This window comes from Labrus mixtus, chromosome 15 (assembly GCF_963584025.1).
Source record: "Labrus mixtus chromosome 15, fLabMix1.1, whole genome shotgun sequence".
In the NCBI taxonomy this organism is placed as follows: Eukaryota; Metazoa; Chordata; class Actinopteri; order Labriformes; family Labridae; genus Labrus; species Labrus mixtus.
The window spans coordinates 15,660,682-15,674,450 of record NC_083626.1 but is presented as its reverse complement, the minus strand read 5'-3'; the positions used below and the strand labels follow the sequence as shown (position 1 = coordinate 15,674,450).

At 42.3% G+C, this 13,769-nt stretch overlaps 1 protein-coding gene across 1 annotated transcript; it reads left to right on the top strand.

Moving 5' to 3' along the window:
* Positions 1-435: 435 nt before the first annotated feature.
* On the top strand, positions 436-12,328 carry LOC132989703 (protein Wnt-2b-A). Its single transcript, XM_061057479.1, has 5 exons — positions 436-1,096; positions 3,861-4,081; positions 6,682-6,959; positions 8,563-8,827; positions 11,384-12,328. The coding sequence occupies exons 1-5, from the start codon at positions 915-917 to the stop codon at positions 11,611-11,613; spliced, it is 1,176 nt and encodes a 391-aa protein (XP_060913462.1). The 5' UTR covers positions 436-914; the 3' UTR covers positions 11,614-12,328.
* The last annotated feature ends 1,441 nt before the right edge of the window (positions 12,329-13,769 follow it).

The following is a 13,769-nucleotide window of genomic DNA, read 5'->3' as shown; positions in this document are numbered from 1 at the left end:
CATTTATTAAGGAAAAGCACAAGGAGTAGAAGAAGAATGATCATGTCAACAGATGCAGATTATGATTATTAAATACTTTGAATTACCTGTGAATGTTTGGCATTATTTGTTATACATCTAAATTATTTTATCATAGGCTTCAAAATGTCTCTTTTTGTTAAAAACGACAACATTCAATTCCACTGGTTTGGTGAGAACAATAGTTATAGGAAATGTTATGTCGGTTATTACACATGGACTACTCACATTAGGCTCTTTTATCACCCAACAGCATCGTTCACACCTCACACAAGCGAACACACCTCTGTCTTCCATCCCTCTGTAATATCTCCTTCCTCGTCAAACTCTGTAACCTCTGCATACCCAATGGGCGAGAGAGGAGCTGTCGGCAGCGAGCCCTCCCTCATCTCTCTCTTTCTCTATCTCTCTCTCTCCCCCTCCCAGATCTGACTCTGTCTCGCACTGATAAAGGAGAGGTCCGGTGCGAGCATCCGACCCAGCACAGTCTAAACTGCTGCGCATCTGCCAAGCTTTCGCTTCAGCTGGGATACGGAGTCCTGCATCTAAACTAAGCTAAAAAAAAATAATAATAAAAAAATAAATACGGAAAACAAAATTAACTCTTTGGGAATTAACTGAAGAGGCGAAAAAGAAGCCGACACTTGTTGCTCGTCTCGTCAGGTAAACCTGCTGTCGGCAGCCTGAAGAGCTCAGCGCAGAGTCTGGTGCGCACATGGCACCGAAAAGGCGCTCATCCCACTCCTGACAGTCGCGCGCTTAATATGAAGCCCCTCTGGATAACGAGGCTAACCTACCTGCTGACCCACTCCGCATCAAACCTTGTCTGTTAAAAGTTGGGAATTTAACCTGAATTTGAGATTTTGTGTGGGGGAAACTTTAAAAAGCGCAGAGCCATGCTTGGTTTAAACAGGATTGTGAGCCTCCGGCCAGCCCGGATTCGGAGCTGTGGTTCACCGGGAGCCAGACCCTCATCCCGGTCTTCTTCATGCCAAAACCCCGGTGCCAGCTCGAGGATTTACTGTGCGTGTGTGTTGCTGCTGCTGCTGGTGACGCCCCGGGTGGATTCCTCATGGTGGTGAGTTTACTGTCTACATCCATCACACCAACTGGCCTAACTGTCTGTAAATAAAATATATTATTTTTATTATTAGGGCTATTATTATTACATGAATTATCCTAATTATTACAACATAAAATCCAAAGTAACAACTGGCTTAATTGTGCAGTGAATAAATGTCCCACTATTAAAACATTCATCACTGATCTTAATCATTCGAAACGGAGCGGGGATTACTCCCGAGATTTTGGTCTTTCGTTTAAAACTTTAGGGATTTAAACAATGATTATTTTTCAATAACCTTGTTCTAAGCAAAAAATACATAAATGTACCCGTTAATCACGTAGCATAATTTAAACCGCTTTTCTCGTCGGTGTTTTCTGCTGCGCAGAGTTGTTGGCAACATTTTTAACTTTGACAATTCTCTCTCCAATTTGTGCATTTCTGCGGTGAATAATCTTAATGCACTGGGGTTCGTTAAAAAGAGTTTCAGGGGCTATTATTCGTCACGAATGAGTGCATTGCAACATGTGTTTTCTGTCATCGATTAATATAATCTTAAATTAAAAGGAAATATTGGAGTATTAAACGAGAATAAACGGAATTACGTGATCGTGAACCAGGTTCAAGTGTCAGGACTGTGTTTCTTAAAAGCATTTTATGTGTCACTTTGTTGGCCTGCCTTATTGAGCAATAATAATAAAGCGATAAACGTAATTTATGTCGGCGCTGTTGGCTGAGCGCGTGTTCGGCTCAGCTGGAGGCTGCATTCAACAAGGCAGAGCAGTCATTAATTCACCAGGTACATACACACACACACACACACACACACACACACACACACACACACACACACACACACACACACACGCAATCACAAAAATACCCCGAAACCAGCCATCTAGAGCATAGGTGAGGGGTGAAAAAATGTCTCATTGCCTGCGCAATAACATACATGAAAATGTCCGTGTGTGAGAGTGTGTTTATAGGAGAAGTGTCTGTGTGTGGGCGGGTATGGGGGTGATGGAATGCCTAATAGTTTGTGTAGATAAAAGCAGTTATGGGGAGTGGTGGGAAGAGTGTGTGTGGAGGCTTTAGCTGGGCATTATTGGCTTTGAGGGGATTTGAGTGCTGCAGATACAGTATATGACTGTTTATCAGGTTTTCTGTGGGTGTACAGTAAGTGATGATATGCACAGATATGCGGCTTTAATGCCTCAGATGGGGGGAGGGGGTTCCAGTCAAAGACAAATGAGAACATTTGTGATGTAATATATACATCTTCATCATAGCATACATTTTATAATCTTGATGAATATTTTGATAAAGAGGACAACAGGTGGTGTTTTTTTTTTCTCACAAAGTTCTTAACAAACACATTGAGTATGTGTGTTTTGAGTCCATTTTCAGCAAGTGGACAACAAAGTGCATTGTATCGCATCCAATAGTGACATTGCATCATGTCATGTTGCATGTTGCATTGCATCAGTTGCATCCCATCAGTCACATCCAAGCATGTTTGTTTGCAACGCATCAATTCCACGCATCGCATCGCATCACACAGTGTTTGCCAATTTTTCCTTATGCTTGTTATGGCAAAGTTCAATAATATTTATAATAAAAAAATAATTTGATGAGCATTTTGTCCATTCTTTGCAGCAAATTGATCAGAGTATCCCAGAAAAAAAGTGTCATGATTTGTGACCGAAAATTCTTTAAAAAAAAAGATAAGATAATTAAGTACGATCCACTATCTTGAGAAGATGACAGGGCAACAAATGCCTCCTCTGATACAGGAGGAGTTGTAGCTGCGTCATCAGAAGTCTGCCCTTATTCTCCTCTTGTGTTTCTTCTTTGATTCACAGTAGAACCTGCGGCTTTACAGCATGTTGTTTCAGACCTGTGGAGAGTGATTTACTGTCCTATAAAATCCACAAGTCCTCCCGACTCTAAGAGAGAATCAAGTGTGAATTGCTGCTCTGGCTCTTTCCTTTGATGAGCACTCTGTTCTTATTGCTCTTCCCTAATCCCACTCTGGGGACCAGAGAGTCTCCATCCTCTAACCTGGCCTCGTAAAACTCGACCACACAGCTACACACTCCCTGACCTCCTCGTCGCTGACCCGCTGAAGCCCTGCAGCCACTGAGCTGCACACACACACCGACGTGGAGGGAGCATGATATTAAGTTTAGAGTTTATTTTGGGCAGGATCAGAGCGGTATTTATCTTGAAAGAAAACTGGAAGAGTCTGCTTTAATAAAGCAGGGAGAAAAATTGGAAGAAGCATGCTGGAGACAAGTGAGTAAGTCGAGAAAGTGAGCAGGCAGAAGACGGAGTGGAGTAAAGTGAGCAAATGGGGGTCTTAGTTTGACAGGGTTATTGGAGGCCCCAGATTTGGTGCTCTGATTTGTGACGACACGATTTCAACTATCCCATTGGGGAACATTTAAACACACATACACACACAAGTCTTGTGGGGAGAGGTTAAGTGCTTATTTATTTGGAGAGGGGAGTTAATGGTTTCCACTCCCCTCCTGCTCGCAAAACCTTAAACTGTTAAGTGTAGTGAACTCTGACTCACTGAGGACTGTTACTGCAGCTCTCTTTTGCATCACTCACCACCTCAGAATATGTGCATGGACCTTCCACAAGTGTGCAAACATGCACTTATCGATGGCAGTTTACCATCAACCATGGCTGTGTTATCTATTCCAAATATGGATTATTTTAAGAGACTCATGTTAGCGTTAACTGCTTCAATTTTCTTTGGTGTTTTGTGCAGGTACATTGGTGCGCTTGGGGCCCGTGTGATCTGCGACAACATCCCCGGCTTGGTGAACAAGCAGCGACAACTCTGCCAGCGCCACCCTGACATCATGCAGGCCATCGGAGAGGGCACCAAGGAGTGGATCAGAGAGTGCCAGCATCAGTTCAGGCACCATCGCTGGAACTGCAGCACACTGGATCGCGACCACACCGTGTTTGGACGTGTCTTGCTTCGGAGTAAGTCAATGTGTGCTTCTACATGTCTGCCTTTTTTTAGGAAGCCAATATGCCCAAGCTTTATCCCTATACCTTCCTCCTCATTCTTAACCCTCTGCCTTCACTTTTCCTCCCTTATCTCTCCATTTTCCCTCTCCCCTCGCTCTGTTCTTTCTCTGGCCTTATTCACGCTTACTGGTGCTTCGTGTTTATAGACCCTAATGGACTTCTGTAATGTCTTACTCCTCGTCAATAGACACACAGGCTTCGAGACCTGGACTTACCATCATTTTGTTTTTCCACAGTTTTAAAGTGAGTAATACAGTTATAAAGCAATTCTAATGGTCAGTAAGCGTTTTTTATGCAGGTGCAGGACAAGATTGGCAAAAGATAGGACATGCTGCTTTGTCCAAAGGTGCCGCTGAAATCGACACCTTACAAAGTCATGTTAAGTAAAGTGGGAGAGCAGGAAAAACACTGATAGTAAATCTAGATTTGTGTCTGGAAGACAGCTTGTTTTCTGGCATATTTTGAGAATCGTAACTGCTGCCTCTTGAAGTAGTTCACGGACGCAGTGGTGCACCTGTAAGGCACTGATGCACGCGATGCAACCTGTAAAAAGAGTCTTTGATGCTAAACCTTTAGGGTATAATGTCTTGGTTTATGCCTTCTCTTAAGGTGTCCTTGTTTTATCTGGGCACAATTCTTTTACAGCAGTTTATTCTAGTTTATCTGGGCTCAGCGAGGGGCCAATGGTGCATGGAAAGAAGGAGCGGATATGGAGATACAGGCTCAGTGTGTGTGTGTGTGTGTGTGTGTGTGTGTGTGTGTGCGTGTGCTGGTGCGTATGTGTGTGTGTGTGCTGGTGTGTGTGTGTGTGTGTGTGTGTGTGTGTGTGTGTGTGCGTGTGTGCATGAAATGAATAAACAGTTATGTAGATGTAAATATTTAGAGAGATATTCTCACTGTCAGACAAACAGCGCAGGTTTGAACGATGACCAGCAATGCCCTCACCCATCCTCCTCCACATACAGTACATCCCCTCCACAGCACCCACTGCCCCCTTCTCCTCACCCCAAAAATGGAATAGGACATTCCAGTGAAAACAGAGGGAGCCGGTTGGATCACACACACACACACACACACACACACACTGTTTTAGCCCCTGACTGGCTTTTAGAGTGCAAAGTGTATCTTGTTTTGCAACAGCAAACTGTCCCACCATCAATCGTCAGTATTATATCAGGTACTTTAGGTTATGCTGTTTTAAAGTGCTGGTGCTTGTGTACTGTTAAAGCACCTCCACATTTAAGAAGAAAACATTACTTCCCTCACATGTGTTTCTTTTCAGGAAAATGGAAAACTAAATAAAAAATATGTGAACTATAATTATTTATCCTTTACTATATGAGATACTGTAGTTTGCTTCAGCACTCTTGTCTAAACTTGATTTTGTGATTTAATAGAACAACTACGTGTGCAAGCATGGACTGAAACAGAGACAGTTCCATAACTACTGTATTTTATATACTCTGTATCTTGTTATCATGTTACTGTAGGCAAACAGAAGTCTGAAGGCTTAAAACTAAAAACAAGCTTCACAAATCTGTGCACGCCTGGCAAGAGGAATAAGTCGGCAGAACAGCAGTTTCAGTTTTTGGTCATGGTCAATATACATAGACACTTTGGGTCACAGTTTTATCCATGAAGTATAAGTTCATAGCCTATGTGCGCTCTGTAGAAATATTTACTGATTAGAATAGAAAATAGAGATGGCTGAACGGGCCGCAACACAAAATTGTAAATATTTCAAAGCTTGGGCAAGAAGGTGACATCCCAGCCTGCTTAAGGAACAGATATCAAGTACCGAGCAGAGAGTTTAGCATCTGGGGAGCAAGACTGGACTTGGTACATTTCACAGTAATATCTATCTTTATTGACTTCTTGAAAAGCCAATACCACAAACATGTTGCCAACAGTTTTGTCACAGTTCCTAGCATTGGTTAGAGATTATCCTTGGGGCCAGGTTGTGAGCAAATCCTCATGAGCCACATAAATCTCCACCAAAGTTCAAGTTTGATGGCTGCTTAAATATCTGATGCTTCACGAAGTGGAGAAGGTTCTCTGTTTCTTGCTGTCATGTTTTCGTTGGGTCATCTATTAACATACAAGCACTGCATAAAACAACCACTAACAGATTTTCAAATCGAACTCTCCATGGGCTGTAGGCAACTAACACAAAAAAAAAAGCAATGGTAGAAAATGCCGTCATGACAAAACCCTGGCGCTGATTTATGGGGTATCACTGTGTCTGTATTTAAACAATTTATGTGAGCAGAGGAGAGCCCCGCAGCTTGGATTATGTCCATGATAATATTTAAACAGAGCTGTCCTATTCTCCACATCGGGCCAGAAATGCCCCCGTCTGCTGCACCTTAATGTACTGATAGCTCAAACCCCAGGCCTGTTCATGGTATTATACGTACTGTATCTGTGTTTGAAAGTTTGTAGGTCGACTGGTTATACGTTATTACACAAAATGCAACTTCAAAGTGTGTATTTATTAGTAGATTGTGGTATTGTAACCTTTACCTCTATGTGCGTTCCCTTTCTTTTCTCAGGCAGTCGTGAAGCAGCGTTCGTCTACGCGATCTCTTCAGCAGGAGTGGTGTATGCGCTCACTCGCGCCTGCAGCCAGGGGGAGCTCAAGACATGCAACTGTGACCCGCACAAACGTGGACGGGCTAGCGATGAAAGAGGAGAGTTCGACTGGGGCGGCTGCAGTGATAATATCAACTACGGGATAAAGTTTGCCAAAGCCTTCATAGATGCCAAAGAGAGGACTGTCCGAGATGCACGGGCGCTGATGAACCTACACAACAACCGCTGTGGGAGAATAGTAAGTGTCTGATTTGAGCCGTGTCAATTTACCAAAATACAGGACAAATGTATTCCTCATTAGTGGATTTTATAGCTATGCAGAGGATTGGTTCATTTGCCTAAATCTCCTTAAATATGAAACTCACACAAAACTTGCACCTGCTAACCTGATATTTGTTACTGTAGAAGATCAAATCAAATGATCTCTTCCACGCTTTCAATTTCAAGTACTGATATGCATCTCAAAGTTGATTTAGTTGTTATATGTTATGGAAAGCCATAGAAAGTATTTTCTTCGGTTACAAGAGTCTGTTTGTTCTCCTTCAGTCGTAGCCTACTATTGTGACAACACTCCCTTTAAATGCACCTATAGACATAGTGAACACAGACCTGAGAACATCACATCCAGCAGGAGTTTCAATTCACTCTCTTCTTTACTCCACAATACATTCAGATAGGATATATTTCATGTTTGCCATATTAATATTCAGAATGTCTCTTCTAAGCAGCTGAAGTAGTTGCCTTCACATCAAACCCACCCAGGCTTAATAGCATACAGCTGTTACAGCTGTTTTTTTTATGCCTTGCATTGATCTCACATCATGCATTACTCAGAATCAGCAGATTCACAAATTCAAGTACTGAAATCGTTCTCCAAAAGAAAAAAAAGAAAGGGTTTCTGTGATCCTGATTCCAACTGCAATTTGACGGAATCTCCATATACGATCTTTGTCGTCGTTGGAATTTCTCCCACCAGAGAAGCCAAACTGAGACCTTATTCCAAAGAAAGCCAGACTCTCTCCAGTCTGACAACACTTACATTTGAAGAGGATTCTAAGCACCTTTAATAGCATTTACTTTCCTTTTTTTCAGATGTGTTGAAACAAATGTGTTATTGAGGATGAACAGATAAAGAAGCAAAGATTATTGAATGGGGGAATGACATGCGGCAAAGTGCCAAAGGTTAGAGTTGAACCCAGACTGCCCCCTTACAGGACTAGCCTCTGTGCATGGGCACGCAATATAACCACTAACCACTAGTTTATCCAGCACCACGTAATGAGAGTCACTTTTATTTAAAATTCAAACCTTTTTGAAAGCTGGAAAAATTCAATCTTTGATCTTTAGTCATTGCTTTGGTTTCACAATGGACACTGTATAAAGTTGACCAAGAAATACTTAAAATCAAAAATTGCACAATAGGCTCCGTTAACATTGTGTTAACTAGTTGGCTTACAAATTGAGTAAACAACTAGCTGTCAAGTAATTTTGGAGATTTTGTTGTCAGAGATCAATCTGATACACAACAGCAACATGTGTTAACAGAAATAGTGTCTCCACTTTTCTGATTAATCCAGGACATTTCCAGTGAAATCACAGAGAAATTTAACTGTCAACTGTCCCAAGTCTTTATCACCTTTAACAAAAATCTATTCACCTCTGTTAAATTGGAATGGAGAGATACGGGCATATGGCTTTTTAAAAAGGTCAAAAACAAGAACAACATAAGAAATATTTCTGCCTTAGTGCAGCATGTGAAAACCATGTAATACTATAAAAATACCGTCATAATAACTAAAACAAACAGAAACACAATCTTCACGCCTTTCTCTGTATTTTAGGCAGTGAAGCGGTTCATGAAGCTAGAGTGTAAATGCCATGGTGTGAGCGGCTCTTGCGCACTGCGGACATGTTGGATGGCCATGTCGGACTTCAGGAAGACCGGCGACTACCTGAGGAGGAAATACAACGGGGCCATTGAGGTGATGATGAATCAGGATGGGACAGGGTTAGCAGTGGCTAACAAAGCATTCAGGAAGGCCACCAAGAACGACCTGGTCTACTTTGAGAACTCTCCGGATTACTGCTTACAAGACAAGTCGGCAGGTGAGATGGCAGAAAGAGGAAAGAAGAAAAAGGTGGACTTGACTGAAAGACAGAGTGGCAGTTTCTCATGGATGTTGATGGATTGTCCGTACTGTGTTGTGTTTTTGGGGATGTTATGTGTATGTTGTGTGAATGTTCATGCATGACAAGTGTGTGTGTGTGTGTGTGTGTGTGTGTGTGTGTGTGTGTGTATTGAGGTGGTCAGATAACTCAGCAGGCCTCCCCGTGTGATGTCTGTGGAAGCTAATATCCTTGTACCCAGGGGGCATGGTTGTTGTGTGACCACCTGACCTCTATCAGTCTCTGTCAACACACACACACAATCACACACTTGCACATATAAGCACATTTACATGGAAAATGCATTGGTGACCCGATACACCTTTCATAAAATCAGTGACTGTTGTCAGTGACATGACGGTTGCAGATTGGTCAGTTGATGAGTGAATCACCGCAGGACAAACTTTTACGATGTTTGACATTAATCAGAAGATCTGTTCGGTTCATTCTTCAGTCCTCGCTCCCTTTGTCTGATTCTCCTTTCGTCCCTCCATCCACCCCCTCCACCCCCCACCTTCCCGGTGAAATCCACAGCCTAGGGACACAAGCAGCTAATTTAAAAAAAAAAAAAAAAAAAAAAAAAAATCACTTCTTTCTGTCTGTCACAGTCTCTCCCTCTCTGTCTGTCTGAACTAAGCGTAGCTTGAGGGCAGAGTGGGCCTCAGAGTGTGAGAGCCTGTCTGTCTGTCACGCTCCACTGTCCATTTAACCCTCACACACACACACATACACACACACACACACACACACACACACACACCAGGCACGCACACACACATAGAGTGGCTTCAAAGGGAGCAGTGGCTTGGGAAAGGCAGTGTAACTATAGGCCACTCTACCAACACTGCATAGTTGTGTGTGTGGGTCTGTTGTTCTATGTGTAGCTTGTTGTGATAGGTAGCAGTTCAAACAGGGAGCTTCTCACACGAAACACCAGCACTAATCTCTGTGGGGATGACATTCACATAAGACAGACAATATGCCACACCATTAGGTAATGGCCAGACTTCTAAACACACCATAAACACAGCTCAACATAACAACTGTAGCCTCAATGCTACATTACTGCAGATCAAATATTGAAACAGACAGAAAGGTAAAGTGACACTAAAACTTCTGGATCTTGTTCCAGAAGTATAACACTTCTCAAAAACAGTGACATTTCTGATAATGAAGCGATATAGACCAACAGGGAAACATAAAGGGCACTATTTTGAAGGCGTGATGCGCACATTTTTTGCAGAGTCTTGACGAGGTTTTGCTAGCTATGCTGCGCACAATCTGCGGCGCAGAGTTCAAAGAGGTTGGATGTTTTGGGCGTAACCTGCTGGCTGGCATGTCCAAATTTCACAGCGAATTTCAGTCTAATTAGGGCCCTATATGAAACTGTTTTAATTTTTTCCATCATAGTTTCACAACGTGTTGCATTTGATCAGATTATGGACATATATCACATGTCATTGTATCAGTTCAGGAAATTGAGAAATGATAGAAAATGTCTTTGCTCACCTTTATTTTAAAAAAAGGTAGAAGAAGAGCTCAGGTTACCCCGACTACCCTCTGGAACAGCCCTTGAATATAAGTGAAAAGGGGAGAGTGCATTTAGCTGCACTGCATCTTGAGTTTTTGTGTATAATGCAGCTCTGTTTAGCAGATTCTGTGTGGATACGTTTACAGACTACAGCAGGCTGTGAGGTAGGTTAAAGATACTATCGTTAAGTTACTGATTGTTGATAAATGAAGACATGGTGAGAAACAGTTTGACTGGATCACATGCGTTCTGGGCCACAAAGACTCCTGTTTTTCCTTGCTCTAAAGGTAAACAGGTGCGCGTGATGGCTGGCATTCCTGCATGTGTGTGTGTGTGTATGTGTGTGTTAGCGTGCCCCAACATCGCTCTGAGATATAGACAACAGAGGAGCAGGAGAAAGACGCTGCAGCTACACCAAACGCCCTTAAAACTCAGCATATTTATAAAGAAACACAGACAGGTAGAGAAACAACACCCACATTGAGGCAAATTCCACGATATTCCATTTATTTCATTTGATCCCACTTTCATTGTCAAATTCCTCGATTCCGTCTGTGTTTTCTGCACTGAAAATCCTATGGCCCTAATAAAAAGACCAAACTCTGACCGGCTTTTTAACCTCTAGTTTAACAAAATATCAGAAAAAAAGTAGAAAAATACCACCAAACCTGCCTAAAGACAACTTTAAATTACTTGTTGGTGTCCAGCCAACAGTACCATAAGATTTGTATTAACTTTTTCAGCAATTATCTTAGTAAACTAAACTGCTAAACAATCATGAATTAATATTTTCATATAATAAACTGATTGATTAATTAACATAATTTCCTTTCTGGTAAAAACTATCCAGCTCTATTCTATGATAAGCAGTTGTTGTTCTCAGTAGACGCACTGGCAAGGAGTAAAACATTTAAAACCTTTGGATAAGTTGCTAATTGATTGTACTCTTGTGTACTTTTGTGCAGGTTCCCTGGGCACGGCTGGGCGGGTATGCAATAGGACGTCACGGGGGACGGATGGCTGTGAGGTCATGTGCTGTGGGCGGGGCTACGACACCACCAGAGTCAAGCAAATCACCAAGTGCGAGTGCAAGTTTAAATGGTGTTGTGCTGTGGAGTGTAAGGACTGTGAGGAAGCTGTGGACATACACACGTGCAAAGCGCCAAAACGAGCCGAATGGTTGGACCAGACCTGAGGACATGACCCTTCTCTTCCATCCCTCTCCCCCCCTACAGGACGTCCTGTGGAACACGGCATTCTGGGAAAAAAAAGTCTGTCCAAAAGTGCTCTGCGTCTTTGCCCTCCCCTGCCCCCACCTTGGTTCGAGATTGCATGGCTTTTCTACCTGTCTCTGTGAAAGCACTCCCATTCAGTACCCATCAATATGAATAATTACTATTCGCCACCTTTTTGTGAATGACCCTCTGACTGAGCTGCTGGGATCAGACATTGAACGATGGACACTTTGGGGTTGGATTGGGCTTTTTAAAAAGATTCAGTCAAGACTGAAAAGATTCAGTCAAGCCTTTTTCAAGCATACGGTACTGGGTCAAGAATAGTTTGCTGCTTTCATGATGCTATAAAGACACATTTTTACATAAACTAAGCCTTCAAACGTATCCAGTATTATTACAACAACGTCATATATACACTTTTTTCTATCTTTTTTTTTTGGGAGTGGGGGGGGAATACACTTTAATCTACAAAAAATAAATGCTCGGTTGGACTAGCTTCACAAGTGCACTTTGAGAAGTGGACATGTAAGCATAAAGTTGGGCTCAGTACGGCCAAAAAGGATTCCCGCAAAAGGAGAAGGACAGGACAAGGAGATGGACACCAGATGAATAAATGGACAGATGCATCATTGGAACTTTGAATGCAACATGTAAAAAGTAAAAAAAAAAAAAGAAGTTGTTCTAAGTGATTTATTTAAAATTTTAAATGTTTTCGATTCTCAACTGCACTACATTGGCTGACATGAGGAGAGAGAAGAGCATTACCATTTATACTATCAACAGTGTACTCCAGTTTTCAGTGTGTAAGACAACAAACTGCTGCTTAGAAGAAGAAGGAAGAATGCCTGGATGGTCATTCAGGCGCACATAATCACACCATCAGACAGGTCTAATTTCTCTGCTCTCCAGCTTGCTTGTATAACATTGTGTATATTGCCTTATCTAAACAGATGTTCATATGAAATATATGGTGCATTAGTACGACACCGTGGTCTTTGTTTTTTGTTCAACCTTGAGCTGAAAGCTAAAAAATAGACCAGATAGTGCCGACAGAGCAGAACTAATCAGTGTGACCAAGCAGGATAGTGAGTAACTTTCCTTTGCACTGCTGTCATAAGCTGCCGTATTATTCCCATCACACACACTCACTAAAACACACACACACACACACACACACACACACACACACACACACACACACACACACACACACACACACACACACACACCAATGTTGCTTCCATCAGTCTGAGCTGAGAGACAGTGGGGCAGTAATAATACAATCTATGTTGGTAACAAAGGCTGCTTATATGTGAGTTGGGGTGGGGTGAGTTATATCAGTCTAGGGGAGGGAAGTGTTTGATTAAAGGCCCAAACTAAACCCCAACCCCTGCTGGCCTCATCCCACCCCTTGCTATGTGGAATTCCAGGTGGGTCCCAGGCTAATGACTAGATGGCTGTAATTACCCAGGGCTGTTGATAGCTGGTGATTGGACATGGTCGTGCCACAGAGGACCTAGTGTAGGCTTCTGCTGGGACCACATTTAATCAAAGGCTTCTTGGCCGGCTTATCAAAGGGAATACTTTCCAGCAATCTTCTCTGCCTCGGCCCCCTTTGCTCCCCAGACTCTCAGTCCAGTTCTAGTCTGATATATTAAAGCCCAGAGACTTCCAATGATGTGAAATAAAATCTTCAAGAAGGTATCCCATGAGCACAATGATAAATATGCTTCTTTTTTTTTTTTAAACCAAATGATGCAGCGTGTTTTTTTTACTCAGCAAAACAATGGCTGACAAGCGCAAATACATGGCAACAATCAGAGCGATTTTTAGTGGGAAGTGTGCTGCAAATGTATAAACTATGCAAATGAAAAAGCATACAAAAAAAAAAACATGTGTCCATTCATGAGCCTTTTTATGCTAGCAGCGCCCATTTTCAATACAAAACCAATGTAGTGCAGTGTTTTCAGCGCTCAGCGTCCTGAGCTCAAAAACGCCCTCTGCATCAGCTGTTGTTGCTGCGCTCTCATTTGAAAACAGTTCAACTTTTATTTGCGTATGTTGCACTGCGCTCATCAATGTAACTTCTTCCACACCGACCAGTCAGATTCAAGAA